General features: G+C 40.4%; 1 protein-coding gene across 1 annotated transcript in view; it reads right to left on the bottom strand.

Annotated features, from left to right (window-relative positions):
- Positions 1-69: 69 nt before the first annotated feature.
- The window catches only part of LOC111586423 (mucin-2-like), a 53006-nt gene continuing 33711 nt past the window's right edge, over positions 70-19364 (bottom strand). Inside the window, exons 31-50 of the mRNA XM_055018641.1 lie at positions 19220-19356; positions 15413-18941; positions 12856-13130; positions 11828-11999; positions 9904-10151; positions 9562-9745; positions 8848-9067; positions 7266-7438; positions 7113-7182; positions 6757-6869; positions 6614-6645; positions 6360-6528; positions 5174-5272; positions 4026-4066; positions 3322-3570; positions 2124-2225; positions 1655-1783; positions 1524-1563; positions 1314-1434; positions 70-447 (exon numbers count right to left, since the gene is read on the bottom strand). Of these exons, the coding sequence (XP_054874616.1) occupies positions 246-447; positions 1314-1434; positions 1524-1563; positions 1655-1783; positions 2124-2225; positions 3322-3570; positions 4026-4066; positions 5174-5272; positions 6360-6528; positions 6614-6645; positions 6757-6869; positions 7113-7182; positions 7266-7438; positions 8848-9067; positions 9562-9745; positions 9904-10151; positions 11828-11999; positions 12856-13130; positions 15413-18941; positions 19220-19356 (6305 nt within the window). The 3' untranslated portion in view covers positions 70-245. The remainder of the gene's footprint in view (positions 448-1313; positions 1435-1523; positions 1564-1654; positions 1784-2123; positions 2226-3321; positions 3571-4025; positions 4067-5173; positions 5273-6359; positions 6529-6613; positions 6646-6756; positions 6870-7112; positions 7183-7265; positions 7439-8847; positions 9068-9561; positions 9746-9903; positions 10152-11827; positions 12000-12855; positions 13131-15412; positions 18942-19219; positions 19357-19364) is intronic.

The following is a 19364-nucleotide window of genomic DNA, read 5'->3' as shown; positions in this document are numbered from 1 at the left end:
ACTGTTCTCCAGTTTGTGTGTATGTTCTTTCACGTACATGATTCCCTTAAAAGAATGCTCATGCAGTCATTTGTATTGCAGAAATATTTTAATAAGGATCATCACCAAAAAAGCTGAAGAAAGTTTATATCAAAGTGGTTTGACACTGAAAAAGAGAACATGTTTGGCTATAAATAGTAAAAGCTGACAAAATGAAGAATACCTAAGGTTCCGCCTGGTCTAGCATAAAAGCATCAAGTAACTAATCAGCGTCTCCTGCGGTGCTGTGGATTGGACGTTGTTCCCGCCGCACATTCTGCTTTGCTGCAGCTGCACGTCTGCACCTGGGTGTAGGTGTGCTGGAGTTTGGATCCATCGCTGCAGGTTAACTCCACCTGCATCTGACGAGTGCTTGCCTCCTGGCAACACTCACATTGATGTATCATGGTGTTGGCTGCTGCGGAATACCTGCACAAACACACACAGATGACAGCTCTTATCCTCTGAGGGTGTACATTTGAAAACAAAAGCGGCAATAGATTTCTAACCGCATTTCTAATCAAAGTTTAATTTAGGAAGCTTATGTTTTAGTAAATTTTAATTTAAACTCAAAACATACCAAAGTCAAAATTATTAGGTCCCCTGATGCTAGTACTAAATTGTGTATTCATTTGACTGGATAACAGCTTACAGTGGTTTAGTGTCGTTTTCAGCAAGTTGCGGGAACATTTCCTGAGGAATCCCAGACCATTTTTCCAAGCTATTCCAGATGGACCCTGGTCTTTAGATTCCCCTACAGATTTTCTATGGGAGCAAGTCAAGACTCTGTGTCGGACAACCAATAATATTTAGCCTTCTGGAGGTAATTCTTCACCAGAAGCAAAGAATATGTCGGGTTGCTGTCGTGACAAAAGACAAAACAGTGACCCAGACCTAGTTTTGCCGCTGACTGTTTGAGGGATTCTTTCAAAATCTTCTTATATTAATGCTTTCTTCATAATTCCTTCCACTGTGACTAGGGTCCCTGTTCAGGCTGCATCTCCACAGCACTATGCTCCCATTCATTGTGGGAATATTGTTCTTTGGGTTATACACCTCTCCCTTCTTTCTCCAAACATTGGCAACATCTCTAAGGGCTCCGGTGAGTATCAGTCCGTATATCATAAAACTCCTGAATCCTGAACTTTAGCAGGCAAAGTGGAGTGAAGGAGCCATTGCTAACAGCCAACTTGAGAATTTTTTCTTACGTTAGAAAACTGAATTCTACCTGAGACAACTGCAGTTCAAAATACAGTCAAAACTAAGCGGTTTTATTACAGTGCCGGCAGACTTACACAGATGAACTTCCACAGTGTCCAGCACAGGATGTGATGTTGACCGGTTGTGTGCTCTTGCAGCTGTTCACCTCAATGACTGACTGCTTACTCTGGACCTCACAGACACTCTGGACCTTACCTGGAACACATGACACATGGGTTTGTCCTCTTGTACACTTTCTGTGCTTAAAATGCATGAATGAATGAATTCTTATTTAAATAACTAACAGGTTTGGCAGCATCCACTGGCATCAGTTGATTGAGTGCCCTAGAGGAGAAACACATATTTCAAATTGTGTGTTAGACATTGGCAGTATGTGTTGAAGCAGTAGGCGTGGATAGAGATTTAATGAACTTACGGGTTCACAGTCCAAGGGATTAAAGGGAGGACAGGTGGTCTTGGTTTCCTTTGTGACAAGCTGTCCATTGATCTTCTCACAGGTATACTGCACACACTTATCAGCAGGGGGTACATAAGTACTGTTGACCTGTACCAACATAAAGAACAGAGCTTTGTCAGCTACTCAAGGCAATCATTATTTCTAACTCATAACAGCAACCCCTTTAATATCATTATATTTCAGGAACAGAAAAAAAGGATTAATGCAATTAAATGTAGGTGTATTAAATAGCTTCTGGTATTTTTATACTCTTCAAAAATGTAAGAAAAACAAACAAAAAAAAAACGTTAAGTTCTTTTAAAAAAATTGTTAACTAGTTAAAAAAAAGAGTACATATTGTGGAAGGGATATTGCCACACCTAATAACTTTTGTCTAATTTTTTTGCCTACTAAATATAAGGAAACAGCACAAAATTACAATACCAACCTCAATGACATGTACTGTCAGGTTGCCAGGTGTGGTGAAAATACAACTCTTCTGGACACACGCCCCACAGCATTTTCCAGCAGCAGTCTGGTATTCATAACCCTTGAGACAGTGAATAACAGAGACATAACAAACAACAAATAAGGAAACACATCTTTACCTTTGTACGAAAATGAACTGTGCAATGTGTCTGAACTTTAGTGTGCTGTGATATTATTGGTCAATATTTATCTCTTTTTGTGAATATCCTTTAGTTTAATCTTCAAAATGTATTATTTTGTTGTATTATGACACTGGGGCTTTTTGCTGTCAGGGCATCTGTGTAATGTAACTTTTTAAAAAGCTGGACCTTTAGAAATAAAAACAAATCTCCTGTACTATTGTTCAGTGCTGTAAAATGCCAGCTTAGCTCTTAGAATATGGGCAAAAAGCCATAGTAAAAGGAAAAGCATACATAAATATAAAGAAGGAATAATGTAAACACATCTGAAATAATATGAGGACAAAAGAAGAATGATAGATTATCCAACTTTCCGCATTTTCTCAACTACCCCACTAGAGACAATGATAACTACGTCATCCTAAATGTCAACAAGACAAAGGAAATGGCTGTGGACTTTAGGAGGACCAATACCATTTCCAACCAACAGGTGGGGGTAGTGGAGGCGAACAAGCACATGTGAGTTCATCATGACAACAGACTGAAGCGAAAGAATAAAACTCAACAGGAAGGGACAGATCTGACTCTATTTCTAAAATAATCTGATAAAAAAAAGGCTGGCTCTGTGCTGCGGACTGTATTGGAGGACCTGGAGTTGGTTGTTGAGAGAACAATCTACAAATCAGAATAGAGCGTTCTTCAACTCTGCTACAGAAAGTCATTCTTGCGCACTTAAGTAACATGTTGGACAATGACAGCCATCTATCTATCTATCTATCTATCAATCTATCTATCTATCTATCTATCTATCTATCTATCTATCTATCTATCTATCTATCTATCTATCTATCTATCTATCTATCTATCTATCTATCTATCTATCTATCTATCTATCTATCTATCTATGCATGCATGCATGCATCCATCCATCCATCCATCCATCCATCCCACCACATTACATGTATTCCACAACAGAGAGTCCATTCCAATGAGAGGTCTTACTGTCTGTTTGGTAGCATGTCCTGTAAGCGATCTCACCTCAGAGCAGCTTGTGTTGCAGACCACAGGTTTGCAGGTAATGATGTTCAGATTGGTTGTGGGATCCATGTTGGGGCCGCAGTAACAGTCCATGCAAGGCCCGGGTGTGAAAGACTCATTTGATAGAGGTTTCAGTGTTGCTTCTGCACTCTCTTGCTCCAGTGACAGCGCTGTTGTGTTTCCTGTCACTGATGGAACTTCCAGTGGTGATTCTGATGGTGATTCTGATGTTGGTATCTTGGCACCAGGCTATAGAATTATAAGCCATTCATTAGTACTAATAATCAATCAGGTATTCTAAGGGAGCCTTCAAACCTGCACTTCAGTTCATTTATTCTGAGCTGGACATAGTTCCAGACTGTTTCACATTCACACTAAGAACCAAGAGGTACAAGCATGAAATTTGACAGTAGGTCATACTGCATTTTACTTTTGAATTCTTCTTAATACTTCTTTCTGTGTCTATTTAGTTGTTTTGGTCGGACAAGAACAAATGAGGAAGGAGGTAATTACAGATATTGATCAGGATAATTACACCCTTTGTAATGTATCAAACAGAATAACATCATGACACACATACATGTTACCATTAACACTGAATGACTTTGAATGGTGATGTCAGTCGTTGATGCTTTGAGACTTTGAGCTCTATTCTACTGTATACTACTATGTACTATATTACTATGTAGTGACTGTGTGGTTACCTTGTACTCTGTCATGTTGTAGACACATACACCCTTTGGAACTGCAGAAAGCAAAACGAGACATGACTTAGTTTAACACTGGCACTGACATGAATACTGACACTAATCTATTATCTATATTGTAGATGTGTTGTAACAGACTAATCTATGATTGCCCAAAAGCAATCTGATATTGATCTTCTGTCAGTGTAATTATGAACGCATTGACAGATTACCTTTCTTTCTTTCCACACTGCATCAGTTGGTTAAAACCTGGTCAGCATGTTTTTCCTACTGACACTACCTTTCCATTAACAGAAAATGCATCGACAGAATAGCTGTATATGCTTCTGATATGATTCCCATGTATGATCATCTTGTTCAAACAGAGGAAAGTTGCTGGATGATCAGTGATAAGTTCTTGAAAAGTTAATTTGTAATTTCACTTCACACACACCATCAAGGAGATGCACATAATTATTGATTATGTGAGAATGTAAGTGTGATGTTGATTAGAGGTAAGGTCAGCAGCTACGGTGTGGGTCAGGCTTTGTTGAGGATTAGTGGCAGCTCCCAGACTGACATTCCCACAAATAAGCCCTGAGCAGAATTGAGATAAAACTGAGCAATGTGCAGATCTTGTTAAGTTTGTGAGCTTGTGAAGATTAATGAACCATTGCTTGACTCTAGTTCTGGATTACTTCGGCAGGTTTTGAAAAAAATTTCTCATCAGAGCAGCTGATGGCCTTTTACTTTAAAGCGTTTTCTCAAACTTTCACACTGGCATCGACGCTTCGCAATGATGTTTGGCAATCTGTGCATGACGAGCAAGACAGCACAGCAAGCAAGAACAAACAGGTACACAGTGCAGAAAGCATTCATAGACGTGAAAGAGAAAGGAGTGTTTGACGTGTGTGCTTCTAAAATTCAGGTAAAAATTTTACCTCCATTAAAAAAAAGGATTTAAATTTATCGGATGTAGACACCTATGGTATGACTTACAGTATGGTGCATTTGTCTTTTAAAATAACTGGAATGCATAAAAAAGCCTGTTCCTTAAGAAGAACCTCTTACAAGCTCTGTGTGTGTATATTTCTTCAGGAATATATCTCAAAATTAGATTTCATGCACTAGCAGATAGGATAGGTTGATTGATTAAAGTCTCATACCACATTCATAGGTCCGGCAGCAGGTGGTGTTCGCCGTGACGTTGAGCTGGAAGCCCAGCGGGCAGGTGATAGGAGCGGGACACAGGTTTACATTGCATTCTGTTGGAGACAAATGGATTGGGTAATTATAAGTGTGTCAATGTGGAGATATGCCTAATGTTGCTTTTGGTCGAACCATAACTGCAGTTCTGCATGTTTAGATCTCTAGAAGTAAGCAAGAGACTTTGCTAAGCCAGGTTCTCTTTTGAGAAAGGCCCTGCTCACACTTCCATACAGTCATTAGTGTGTCGTACAATCAGTCTGATCATGTGATCAATCACTGAGCAGCCTCACTGAAGCAGCATTAAGGGAAGCAATGTCTTTGTCTTGACTTGCTCTGTATGTCAGAGGAAGAACTAGATGGGGGCCTTCAGACAGGCAGGCATGTCTGGATCAAATGCTCTATTTTTTGAGAAATATACTGGTGACTGAAATTACAAATCCATGTCTACATCACCAAGCAATCACATTACTGTGGTGATTCAGGTTATCTTCAGTGTCTTCTCTAGCTGGTCTAAACTTTGCTGTCCATATCACTACTAATCAGGGCTTTATGAGCACTGTTAGCCCAGGAACTTCCTGTAACATACTATGTATTGCAACTGAGCTTACAGCAGTAAAAAGTTCCGAGCAAAAAGGCGCTTATTCAGTGACAATAATCTTGCAGCATAGTTATTTCATTGTTAAAGATTCATTTATGCATGCTGTAAACAGTCTGATCACATTAGTTACTTGCTGAAGTAGGTGGATGTCATTCTCAAGTCTACATGTTAAGTAAAGAGCCAGAGTTGCAAAAGCTCTGTGGTAAAATGACATTGAAGAATGTGGTACACTAACTTAGCATAAACACTGGAAACTTGGTAACAGCTAACCTGGCTCTAAACAGACAAGCAAATAAGCGTAGCTGCCAAAATGTTAAATAATTACATTACTAATGTGGTTTGACAGATCTAGCACTTAAGCTGCTGTTTATCCAGATATCCAGATGCGTATCACAGGCTAATATCAACTCACAATGGCCTGTGTGATTCAAAGATTTATACCAGTTCTGTAAAAATAAATCTGGTGGATAAATCTGTGTAACTGTAACTTTGTGTTGTCATCAGCGTGACAGTTTTACATCCAGTTCTCTGACATTACAACTCACCACATGACTGTGTTGTGCAGCAGGTGCCTGTTGTGTTGACCAGCTGCTGTCCAGGCTCGCTGCAGTTGGGGCTGTGCACTGACGGACACTGAACAGGCTGACACTGGATGCTCATGGAATCCTGGTTGCACTCACAGGTATTGCAGCCACTCCTCCATGTTTCACCAGGCTAGTTAAGTGGAACAAACCAGTTCAGACACACAACACCTGCTTTTTTAGTGAACATAATGCCATGTGTCAGGCAGACTTCTCACCTCTCTGGGTTTTCCATCAGGGCCAACACAATCTGAAATTCAAACACAGAGAAGTGGTTGTGGATATGTAGGCGTGACAGCTGTTTTTGTGAAACTATTTCATTACCCTAAGAAACCAAGTTGTCTATGCCATCTCTGCTTACCACAGGAGGTAACACATGTGTCATACACTGTGTTGAATAAGATGGTTCCATTAGGACAGAAACAACCCTCCTGAGTGGTTGTGTTGCTATATGCCTGGAACTTCTGGTTGTATCTGATGTGAAAAATGGAAGCGCTGGTTATTTCACTGGTGTGAACACTTTACCTTTACCGATGATGCAGAATTATACAAATTTGTACTCTGAAATAGAGTAATATTCTTTCACAGTAGATCCTTAAGTCTTGATTAAGGAGCGTCATTAAGCATATTATGATTCAGTGCTCAGTAGTGGTGTGTAAATGCTAAGACTGCTAAAACAAAACTGAAACAAATCCTATTGACTGAAGTAGTCTTTACCTGCTACTGCATGTTGGCTCTACAGAGGGGCCACATGCCATGTACACTTTATTGCTTGGACACTTGTGCTCTGTAAGATGGAAATATGTTTATTATACATTTCTTAGAACTCCAAACACTCAAGTATTGTCCACTGTTGACTTTATATCTCACCACACAGCCCGTTGGTAGCGTTCCTCCAGTCAACACAGACTCCTGCATTAGAGCACTCAGTGGCATAGGACTCTAGGCTGGAGCAGGTGTTATTGCCACTGTTGCAAGCGTCAGACAAACAGGCCTTCACAAATGGTGCTGAGGATATGACGGCGTTGCACGGTGCGAATACACTAGAGGGGACATATGAGCCATGGCAGCATATCAGTATAGACATTATCAGACAACTCTGCATGCACATGGTGACAGGAAGAATGTAAACATCATTTAAGATCATTTAAAACAGGGCTGCAACAAGGATCATAACACAAATGGTTAGGTTTTGTGTGATTTAGTAATATAGTGTATTTTGAGGCCATACTTAGTAGTGATATTGCATTAAACTCACAGACTTAACCACTTTGCAATTTCTAAAAACTTCTCAGGTCACATGATGTAAATAACATGGACATTTTTAAAATGTCCCTTTCCATCACAGTTTCAACTCTTCCTGAGCAGCCTGTGTATGCTCTTATAAATTCAAAGAAGACAGGCTGTTAGGAGGCCTGTAAATGATGAATACAGCAGCGACATACACCAATCCATCATAACATTATGACCACCTGTCTAATATTGTGTTGGTCTCCTTTATGCTGCTAAAACTCCTCTGACCCAGTGGGACATGGACTCAGGACCTCTGGGGATGTTCTGTGGCACCAGGATGGTGGCAGTGAATTCTGTGGGTCCTTGTGGGTTGCAGGGTGGGCTCTACCTAGATCAGGCTTCCCACAGATGCTCAATAAGATTTGAATCTGGGGAGTGTGGAACCCAGGTGAACACTTTAGCTCTGTCGTGTTCCTTGGGCCACTCCTGAGCAGTTTTTGTGGTATGTAGGGGTGCACTGTCCTGCTGAGGGTGGCAACTGGCATCAAGGACTGCTGTTGCTATGGGGGATTGCTTGACCTGCAAATGCTTAGCTGGGTGGTACATGTCAAACATCCACATGAATGTCAGGACTCAAAGTTTCCCAGCAGAACATTGCATTATAACAAGATGATCGATGTTATTCACTTCACCAGTCAGTGGTCATAATGTTGTGGCTGATTGGTGTATGACTCATATCATGTAAAACAGATACACCTATGGTTTTCATTAACAAACATGTTAGTGACGAGATGCTCTACTGCTTCAAGTTGTATCACATCCAGACCTGGAAAAATACCACAATGTCCTGACATTCTGTTGGGGTGACCTGAGACATGCTAGGATGTTAGAAAGGAAAGAAGCTCAAAAAAAGTTCAACAACAAAAAGGACCAGAAAAAAAATCAAATGATTTCACCATGCAGGTGTCATCTCAACAAAAACATTTGAAAAAAATACAGTTATTGGACAAAATTACACTCCAGTGTGTTAAAACAAAAAACAAAGTAATGATAATAAGAGAAATAAGTGGAATGAATCCTAAACTTTAAGTAGTAGGCAACTGGACTTCTTTTTTGGCTCTTGAAAATGTTTCATGTAAAACTTGGATGAGGACCTGGACAACTGAGAAACTACACACGGGGAAAATAAAGTTTTGGAATATTTTGTGGTTTCCCTTACCTGCTGGTGAGGAGATCACAAATGTCAGACTGGCAAACGTGCTGTGTTGTTGAGTGTGGTGATTCTGAAGAGGTCCTGGGTGCTGATGTAGTAACTGGTGGGCTTGTGGGGGTGACACAGGATGTACCCGGGACCTTCCACTGACCTGCAGATTCTGAGCAGCTTTCCACCTGGCCGTTCGGAGAACGGCATTCATTGACCTGGGAGTTGTCACAGGTCCCTAGTAAAGGAGACACAGCACAATGAAGACAAACTAACTCACACATGAACCAACTCTCTGAACACATTTGTTGATCATCTTAAGAATTTCTGTGCCAGGTGTACAATTAACTGTGAGAAGCAAAGAGCGAAAAAGCCCCGGCCCATGTATCATGACATACAGCAGTGGGACAAGGAATGTATATCTGTATATGTATGTTCTGTTCAGTGTGTATGTCTATGAGGGGTGAAAAGGGTCACTGAGGACAAGATGCAGGTACATGCACTCAGCAGCGGTGGACATTTTCAGAATCAGTGGCAGCAAAGAAATCAAAGAATACCAGTCAACTGAGGAATGGGCTACAGTTCCTTAAAGTAGGTACAACAGGCAGCTCCTAAATACCTTTTGGTTACAAGCGGAGGTGAAATGTTTCCAATCCAGTTGAGCCCATGATTTAGCTAACTAACTCACTGATTAGGGCTAGGATAAACAGGTAAAGGGTTCTGGTAACTTACCACACTGTCCCTCAGTGTTTCCTTCAAAGAGGGAATAAGGAAGGTCAATGCTAAATGAGGAGCCCCTATAGAGTACTTTTGCGTTGATTGCCTCTATTTCCAGTGTGATCACCATATCTGTGCTAGTGAGGCGCAGGTCAGAATTGCTATATGCAGGATAGATACGTTTCTGATTGATATATACCTGTAGGAGAAGCAAAGACAGATTACAAAAGACTATGAAACAAGAACAACACCACTTGTGTCATGCATTGCACTACTTTAGTGGGTGAGTATTTTCAGTAATATACTGATAAGCTGACTCAAAAACAACTGTCATCATCAGTTTACATCATTGCTTACCACATTGGCTTCTGTTCCTGAAGTCTTCAACTGAGTCAAAACAACTTTGTAGGACTGGTACGTTACAATGAGAGCTTTGGGACAGAACGTGCTGTTTGAAGGATCACAATAATGGTTGTTTACTGTAATACTTAAATTATATTTTGAAATAATTTCTTTGACCAAGTAGTAAGAGCAGTTCTCGTTGAAACTGTATGATGTTCCATCAAAAGTCATGTAGTGGGATCCACCCCAGACACTGCACACACCTGCAGGATTAAAAGAACCATGCATGGAAATTAGAACTAAATAATTTGAAAACATAATTATCTCTACTAAGAAAGTAAAGCTTAGCCTGTTTCAGACACAGGATATGGAATATTGCTGGCGTCATTCAGTCTGTTAAAGATGGTGTTCTGTTATTTAGACATAGGCCACTTTTTCGTAAAAGTTCCTCACGGCTTCATTCAGACACACCCTCACATTGCTGGAGAGTGCCGCAGAACGCACGTGATATCTGGCATCTCGAGAATAGATAACACACCAAGTGGTGCATAAGGCATAATAATGCAATAATGGACGAAATCTTAACAGCAGAATATTAAACTGTCCAAATAAACTGTTCAAAACAACCTGAGGAAGGCCGTGATGTAACCAAATGTTTAACTGCAGCTGATGAACTGTGACACTGTGAGATAGCTCACCTGTCTGAGGTGACTTAATCAATTCTTTCTCCATGTCAAGGATAATTGTAATTATAACTCATTAATGGTGTTTCTGCTATTGCTCCTTGCATCAATATATGCAGCTTTCTCTTTGGAGATGCTTGCATGGATCCTGCTGCTGTCTGATGCTGCAAGTCTCTAATAAACGCAGAAGTAATAGTCCTAAACAGCTGGAAGCGACTAACTAAATTGTGATTCTGTGTGCTCACCAGGCTGATTTGATGACAAGTAGCTACCAAGTATGAGTGGCCATTGGACCCTGGCCTATACTGATCTGCTCTCCATAATCACTCTGAGATCATTAGCAATTACAAGAATTTAATGAGGTTACAAGTGCTGTTGTTCTCTTTAGAGATGCTCATATTGATCCTGCTGCTGTCTCATGCTGCATGTATTTCATTTACATGGAAGAAATAGTCCTAAACAGCTGGAAGCAAAAAACTTGAGCTCCTGTTAAAGTCTTGCGAAAGTATCACTAATGTATGCTTTTCAAGTCTGTTTTATTATTTCAGACATTTACATTTTTTCCAGACATGAAATCGACACGTTAAACTGTTGTCAGATTAGCACAATGTAGTGTATATCTGAAAGGGACTTTTGTTAGCAGATAGTATCTATTACAGAATTGCTTGAATTGATATGGAAGCATGAAATGAATTATTAACTACTTGAACTATTTTAGTGTCAACATGAAATGATTGTCTCAAATTAGCTGTAAAAAAAAATGGCCTTTTTCCCACTAGGCTGTTTAATCATGAAAGCAATGTGCAATGGCAACTGTATTTAGATGACGTATATATAGATTACACCGTACAATATGAAAACAGTGTCATATTTTGCAGAGATGCTGCAAGCATGATTGCATCTTTACGGGTTGAAATGTATGTGATAGCATTTCACGTTACTCTGTTTTCAATGTACATGTAGACCCATATACAAAACAAACATTTCCATTATTAGCACTATTCCAGTCATAAATTGTACCAGAAGCAATTGAACCATAATTAATAAACACAATTAATGATAGTTGTAATGCAAGCTGAATGTTGAAAGGGAATTTTGGTTGGTGTTTTTAAACGTAAATGTAATGCAAAAATCATGAATGCATTTTTTGGCATTAAAAAAAATGCTTAATTACATTTTTAATGGTTAATTTATGGTGAAATTGTGATTAGCATCTTGACAAGATTCTCTCCAAAAACTGAGTATGTTTGACTTACATTCGCATTCATAGTGAAAGCAACATCCATTATCATCATAAACCTTGGAAACGTTGCGTCCATTGGAACAGATGGATATCGGCGATGGAGAACAAACAGCCTGTGCCTCTGTGATCTTGCCATTGGTGCACGTAGCTGTGGTGCAGTTATTTACCTTCCAGGACTGTCCATTCTGAATGGGGATACAGAAGTAATAACTCAGGGTATAATAATGAGCAATTCAACTGTATTTACATGAACTCATTGGTACATGAGGTGGACCAGAAATAATAAACTATCATACATCATCATGATCAATCATATTAGCTGCTTTGATCCCCTTTAAAGACAAGGTTTTCCTCATCATAATGCACTGATGGTTGGGTAATCATGTGGAGCATGTCAAATATGAATATGGAAGCTATATACAGTGCAGTGAAAAAGTATATGCCCCCTTCTCGAATTCTTATTTTTTTGAATATATCCCCCCACTTAAATATTTAAGACCATCAAACAAATTTAAATATTAGACAAAGATAACCAAAGTAAACAATAAATGCAGTTTTTAAAATATGATTTAATGTTTAAAGGGAAAAAAGCTATCCAAACCTACCTGGCTTTATGTGAAAAACTAACTGACCTCCTTGTTAAATCACAAATCAACCGTGGATTTCACTGACCACAAACAGCCTGATTACCTCCAGACCAGTTCAATCAAGAAATCACTTAAATAGAACCTGTCTGACAAAATGAAGTCTGCCAAAAGATCTCAAATAGCTGCAACAAAATGCCGTGATCCAAAAGAAATTCAAGAACAGAGGAGAATGAAAGTATTTCACATCTGTCAGTCTGGAAAGGGTTACAAAGCCATTTCTAAAGCTTTAGGACTCCAGTAAACCACGATGAGAGCCATTATCCACAAATGGAATACTAATAGAGGTTTAACACGGTTTACCAGAAAAGTCCCCAATTTTTGAAACTAAATACAATGTTTCAACTCTTTCCGAAACCCTACCATGACTAAAAACGAGTTGTATCTTTTACCACACCTTTCTTGGTGGATACACATCATTGCAGTCAAGCGTAGTTGATGTAGTTTCTGATGCAGTGGAAGTAGAGTTAGGCAAAGCTGTGGTCAGAGGAATTGAGCTTGAAATTGTGGCCTGTGTCGTGGTGCTGAACACTGTTGTAGCCGAATGTGCAGTAGTGGTGGGTATTGGTGTTGGATGACATGGGCTGGATTTTGTTTCAACTTTACAAGACACATTGCAATATGCAGTGAAACACCATCCCAAGCCATCAGTGACGTTGTACACCAAGTCCCCTGTGAAAAAAACACATAATTGATAAAAGTTTATGACACAAATTCAAAATATTACTGATTCATAAAAAGTTAGCAATGGCCTGAAAATCATTAACGTCTGAGGTAGTATTTTGCGGCAACTCTGCATGATGTTGGAACTGGAATAGCTTAGTGACTAACACCCCTGAATTTGGGAAGGGAGACTGGTGGTTCAAATCTCAGTCTGGGTGCAATCGTCCAGTGACGACTCTTAGGCTAGGGCCCTAGTGGTGCCCTGCCTACCTACCTTGTGTTATATCTATTGTACGTTGCTTGGGATAAAAGTGTCTGCTAAATGTGGAACGATTTAAAATTTTACATGGGGATGCACAAAAACAGGAACTAAGGATTACATAATGCAGCAGCCACTGAAACTGACTGTGGCCACTTTGATTCCACCAGATATGCCACAGCATGTTTTAGAGAGACAACAAAAAGCAACTATTTAACTACATAGCATACTAACTCATGAAACATCAGATTTTTCAATACCAACAACTTAAATCCACTATTAAATCTAAGGTTAGCATAGCCACCAACCCCTCCAAACTAAGCAATGAAATTCTGAACATTGCAAACCGAAACAAACTTTATCATAATACAAAACTCTAAAACTTTCTTTGATTTTATTCTAATAATATGTTTTTCTGTTTATTACATGGCAATTATGTATTTTGGCACTGTTGTAAGTGCTGTTTATACTGTTAACAATCATAACTAATTATTACATGTGAAAGATTGCATTTATTAACATTAGTATTAACATTTTAACATTTGATTTTGTTTTTTATTTTGATATTTTTATTTAATTCACTTAGTTTGATTATCAATACTTAGAATAATAATTTTCTTTCCTAATCTATTCATTCTCTGGTTTGTCTGTTTCTAGCTCACACTCTCTCTTTCCTCAGAGGACAGTACACTAATCTACATTCGTAAACTGGAAAGTTACTCTAACCCTTACCCATATAACTATTTACCCTACCTTAATCCTTACCCGACCTTTAAAATGCATCAACATTAAAATTTAACCACTGAGTTTATGCGGACTTGCAGCTGCAGTAAATGGTCACCCTATTTATCTAAACCTCTAGTCAATGTTCTGGCCTTTTCACTGTCTGAGTCTGGGGAATAGTGAATGTTGTTGCTTGCTGTGTTAAATGTTCATGTCTATACCTGATTTTACCTGTTACTTTGGCATGCTTCACTGACAAAAAAGAAGCAAAATTCATGGATTTCAAAGAATTTGAAAGCACATATTTAATAGTGAGCACAATGATTAATTTAAAAGCAGAATTTAATAAATCAAGAAAATTGTGCTTTTTCCTTCATGAAAATTTGTAGACTTTGTGCTACAAAGTATGAAAGTAATGTTAATTGTTAATTTACTATTCTAAAATACTTGTATTGTATAGGGCTTATACACACAATGTCTTTTCACCATGGTGTCCTGCTCTGAAATCCAGTTAGTGCATGCATCACCGCGAGTAGAGGTTCCCCTGTTAGTGCCTGAATTTTTTTTCCCGACAACTATCACATTGCTGCAGAATTTCATTTGCTTGCATTTTGCTGTTGACATTATCTCCCCTAACCTGCCGCACATTCACAAAGATAGCCTTCATAGAGCAAGAAACAAATCATATTCAGGTAAAGCAATTATACAGTTTTACTGTAAACAACTACAATAATAAAATTACAGTTTTGGAAATTACAATGCCTTACACAACTCATAATAATAAAAATGTTAACGCATTACTTTTTCAACAGGATACCTGATGATACATTAATATATTATGTTCTGGTGATTATAAAATTTTATACTTGATCTCGATCTAGGACTTAGTCTGATCTACAGGATTTCAGATTTCAGTTATAGGACTATTTACTGTATGCTTTTTCCTTCGTAAGGACTTACAATTTAGTAAACTATATTACTGTATATACTGTACTGTATATGGTAGATATTGTATACATTATAGTGTTAGTGTCAGTTAAGTTGGCTGTACCGTATTAAAGTATGCATGAAAATTGCAAAGAAATTAATGAAAAATATGCTGTAGGGGGTGAAAATTGGTATGAATGGGACATAAACATTGCCTACAAGCTTGAACGCTGGAAGCTAAAAAAGAAGAAAAAAAATGTTTTTAAACGTTTATAAAACAATGATAGTCTAAAAAAATAAACATGAAGGATCTCTGAACATCTTGTGTTAACAATAACAAGAATGAGAAACAGGATGATGGTGACAAGGAAAAATGACCTACCAGGGCGATGTGAAGTTCCGTTGACAATGCAAACACATGATGTGGAGGCTGTGGGAAACCGTGATGTAAAAACAACTGTGGATCTGGTTGGCTGTGTGGTTGCACTAGTTGTGTGAACAGTTGTGCTGCCTGGAAGTGTCTGCGTTACAGGACCAATAGCAGTTGATCCTCTGGCTGTTGTTCCTGTAACTACAGTAGAAGCCATAATTTCTGTTGTGTGAAAAACAGATGGCTTTGTAATTACAGTTGGTGACTGTGAATGTCCTGTGACTACACCAACAGTTGTGCCTGAGGTTGTTGCTGTGACACCTGCTACTGAGGTTGTAGTTTGGCTGGTCACTGTGATTTCGGGCAGCGATGTAGTGGTTTCAACAACAGTTGTGGTTGAGGTTGTCATTGGTCCAGTGGTGACTATCTTTGGAGGTTTTGTTGACACAACCTGGACTGTTGTTCCTTCAGGGGTGGTTGTCTGAACAGGCATTGTTGTGGTTCCCACTGTAGTACTTGAAGGTCCCTGAGTAGTTGTGGTTGTCACAGAAGGTTTTGATGTCACAACGGTGGATTCTTGGCTGGTCACTGTGATTTCTGGCACTGATGTAGTGGTTTCAACAACAGTTGTAGTTGAGGTTGTTGTAGGACCAGTGGTGACTATCTTTGGAGGATTTGTTGTCCCAAACTGGACTGTTGTTCCTTCAGGAGTGGTTGTCTCAACGAGTTTCGTTGTGGTTCCCACAGTGGTACTTGAAGGTGCCTGAGTAGTTGTGGTAGTCACAGAAGGTTTTGATGTCACAACGGTGGATTCTTGGCTGGTCACTGTGATTTCTGGCACTGACGTAGTGGTTTCAAACACAGTTGTGGTTGATGATGTTGTAGGACCAGTGGTGACTATCTTTGGAGGTTTTGTTGTTCCAACCTGAATTGTTGTTCCTTCAGGGGTGGTTGTCGCAATAAGTTTTGTTGTGGTTCCCACTGTAGTACTTGAAGGTGCCTGGGTAGTTGTGGTAGTCACAGAAGGTTTTGTTGTCCCAACCTGGACTGTTGTGTTTATGGCTGGCTGTGTGGTTGCACTAGTTGTGTAAACAGTTGCACTGCCTGGAAGTGTCTGTGTTATAGGGGCAATAGCTGTTGTTCCTTCAGGGGTGGTTGTCTCAACGAGTTTCGTTGTGGTTCCCACTGTAGTACTTGAAGGTGCCTGAGTAGTTGTGGTAGTCACAGAAGGTTTTGATGTCACAACGGTGGATTCTTGGCTGGTCACTGTGATTTCTGGGACTGACGTAGTGGTTTCAACAACAGTTGTGGTTGATGATGTTGTAGGACCAGTGGTGACTATCTTTGGAGGTTTTGTTGTCCCAACCTGAATTGTTGTTCCTTCAGGGGTGGTTGTCTCAACAGGCTTGGTTGTGGTTCCCACTGTAGTACTTGAAGGTGCCTGAGTGGTTGTGGTAGTCACAGAAGGTTTTGATGTCACAACGGTGGATTCTTGGCTGGTCACTGTGATTTCTGGCACTGACATAGTGGTTTCAACGACAGTTGTGGTTGAGGTTGTTGTAGGACCAGTGGTGACTATCTTTGGAGGTTTTGTTGTCCCAACCTGAATTGTTGTTCCTTCAGGGGTGGTTGTCTCAACAGGCTTGGTTGTGGTTCCCACTGTAGTACTTGAAGGTGCCTGAGTAGTTGTGGTAGTCACAGAAGGTTTTGATGTCACAACGGTGGATTCTTGGCTGGTCACTGTGATTTCTGGGACTGACGTAGTGGTTTCAACGACAGTTGTGGTTGAGGTTGTTGTAGGACCAGTGGTGACTATCTTTGGAGGTTTTGTTGTCCCAACCTGAATTGTTGTTCCTTCAGGGGTGGTTGTCTCAACAGGCTTGGTTGTGGTTCCCACTGTAGTACTTGAAAGTGCCTGAGTAGTTGTGGTAGTCACAGAAGGTTTTGATGTCACAACGGTGGATTCTTGGCTGGTCGCTGTGATTTCTGGCACTGACGTAGTGGTTTCAACGACAGTTGTGGTTGAGGTTGTTGTAGGACCAGTGGTGACTATCTTTGGAGGTTTTGTTGTCCCAACCTGAATTGTTGTTCCTTCAGGGGTGGTTGTCTCAACAGGCTTGGTTGTGGTTCCCACTGTAGTACTTGAAGGTGCCTGAGTAGTTGTGGTAGTCACAGAAGGTTTTGATGTCACAACGGTGGATTCTTGGCTGGTCACTGTGATTTCTGGCACTGACGTAGTGGTTTCAACGACAGTTGTGGTTGAGGTTGTTGTAGGACCAGTGGTGACTATCTTTGGAGGTTTTGTTGTCCCAACTTGAATTGTTGTTCCTTCAGGGGTGGTTGTCTCAACAGGCATTGTTGTGGTTCCCACTGTAGTACTTGAAGGTCCCTGAGTAGTTGTGGTAGTCACAGAAGGTTTTGATGTCACAACGGTGGATTCTTGGCTGGTCACTGTGATTTCTGGCACTGATGTAGTGGTTTCAACAACAGTTGTAGTTGAGGTTGTTGTAGGACCAGTGGTGACTATCTTTGGAGGATTTGTTGTCCCAAACTGGACTGTTGTTCCTTCAGGAGTGGTTGTCTCAACGAGTTTCGTTGTGGTTCCCACAGTGGTACTTGAAGGGGCCTGAGTAGTTGTGGTAGTCACAGAAGGTTTTGATGTCACAACGGTGGATTCTTGGCTGGTCACTGTGATCTCTGGCACTGAGGTAGTGGTTTCAACAACAGTTGTGGTTGAGGGTGTTGTAGGACCAGTGGTGACTATCTTTGGAGGTTTTGTTGTCCCAACCTGGACTGTTGTTCCTTCAGGGGTGGTTGTCTCAATAAGTTTTGTTGTGGTTCCCACTGTAGTACTTGAAGGTGCCTGAGTAGTTGTGGTAGTCACAGAAGGTTTTGTTGTCCCAACCTGGACTGTTGTGTTTATGGCTGGCTGTGTGGTTGCACTAGTTGTGTAAACAGTTGCACTGCCTGGAAGTGTCTGTGTTATAGGGGCAATAGCTGTTGTTCCTTCAGGGGTGGTTGTCTCAACGAGTTTCGTTGTGGTTCCCACTGTAGTACTTGAAGGTGCCTGAGTAGTTGTGGTAGTCACAGAAGGTTTTGATGTCACAACGGTGGATTCTTGGCTGGTCACTGTGATTTCTGGCACTGACGTAGTGGTTTCAACAACAGTTGTGGTTGAGGTTGTTGTAGGACCAGTGGTGACTATCTTTGGAGGTTTTGTTGTCCCAACCTGAATTGTTGTTCCTTCAGGGGTGGTTGTCTCAATGAGTTTCGTTGTGGCTCCCACAGTGGTACTTGAAGGTGCCTGAGTAGTTGTGGTAGTCACAGAAGGTTTTGATGTCACAACGGTGGATTCTTGGCTGGTCACTGTGATTTCTGGCACTGACGTAGTGGTTTCAACGACAGTTGTGGTTGAGGTTGTTGTAGGACCAGTGGTGACTATCTTTGAAGGTTTTGTTGTCCCAACCTGAATTGTTGTTCCTTCAGAGGTGGTTGTCTCAATAAGTTTTGTTGTGGTTCCCACTGTAGTACTTGAAGGTGCCTGAGTAGGTTGTGGTAGTCACAGAAGGTTTTGATGTCACAACGGTGGATTCTTGGCTGGTCACTGTGATTTCTGGCACTGACGTAGTGGTTTCAACGACAGTTGTGGTTGAGGTTGTTGTAGGACCAGTGGTGACTATCTTTGGAGGTTTTGTTGTCCCAACCTGAATTGTTGTTCCTTCAGGGGTGGTTGTCTCAACAGGCTTGGTTGTGGTTCCCACTGTAGTACTTGAAAGGTGCCTGAGTAGTTGTGGTAGTCACAGAAGGTTTTGATGTCACAACGGTGGATTCTTGGCTGGTCGCTGTGATTTCTGGCACTGACGTAGTGGTTTCAACGACAGTTGTGGTTGAGGTTGTTGTAGGACCAGTGGTGACTATCTTTGGAGGTTTTGTTGTCCCAACCTGAATTGTTGTTCCTTCAGGG

Source organism: Amphiprion ocellaris, chromosome 1 (genome assembly GCF_022539595.1).
Source record: "Amphiprion ocellaris isolate individual 3 ecotype Okinawa chromosome 1, ASM2253959v1, whole genome shotgun sequence".
Classification (NCBI taxonomy): domain Eukaryota; kingdom Metazoa; phylum Chordata; class Actinopteri; family Pomacentridae; genus Amphiprion; species Amphiprion ocellaris.
This window is presented reverse-complemented; position numbering and strand designations above follow the sequence as displayed.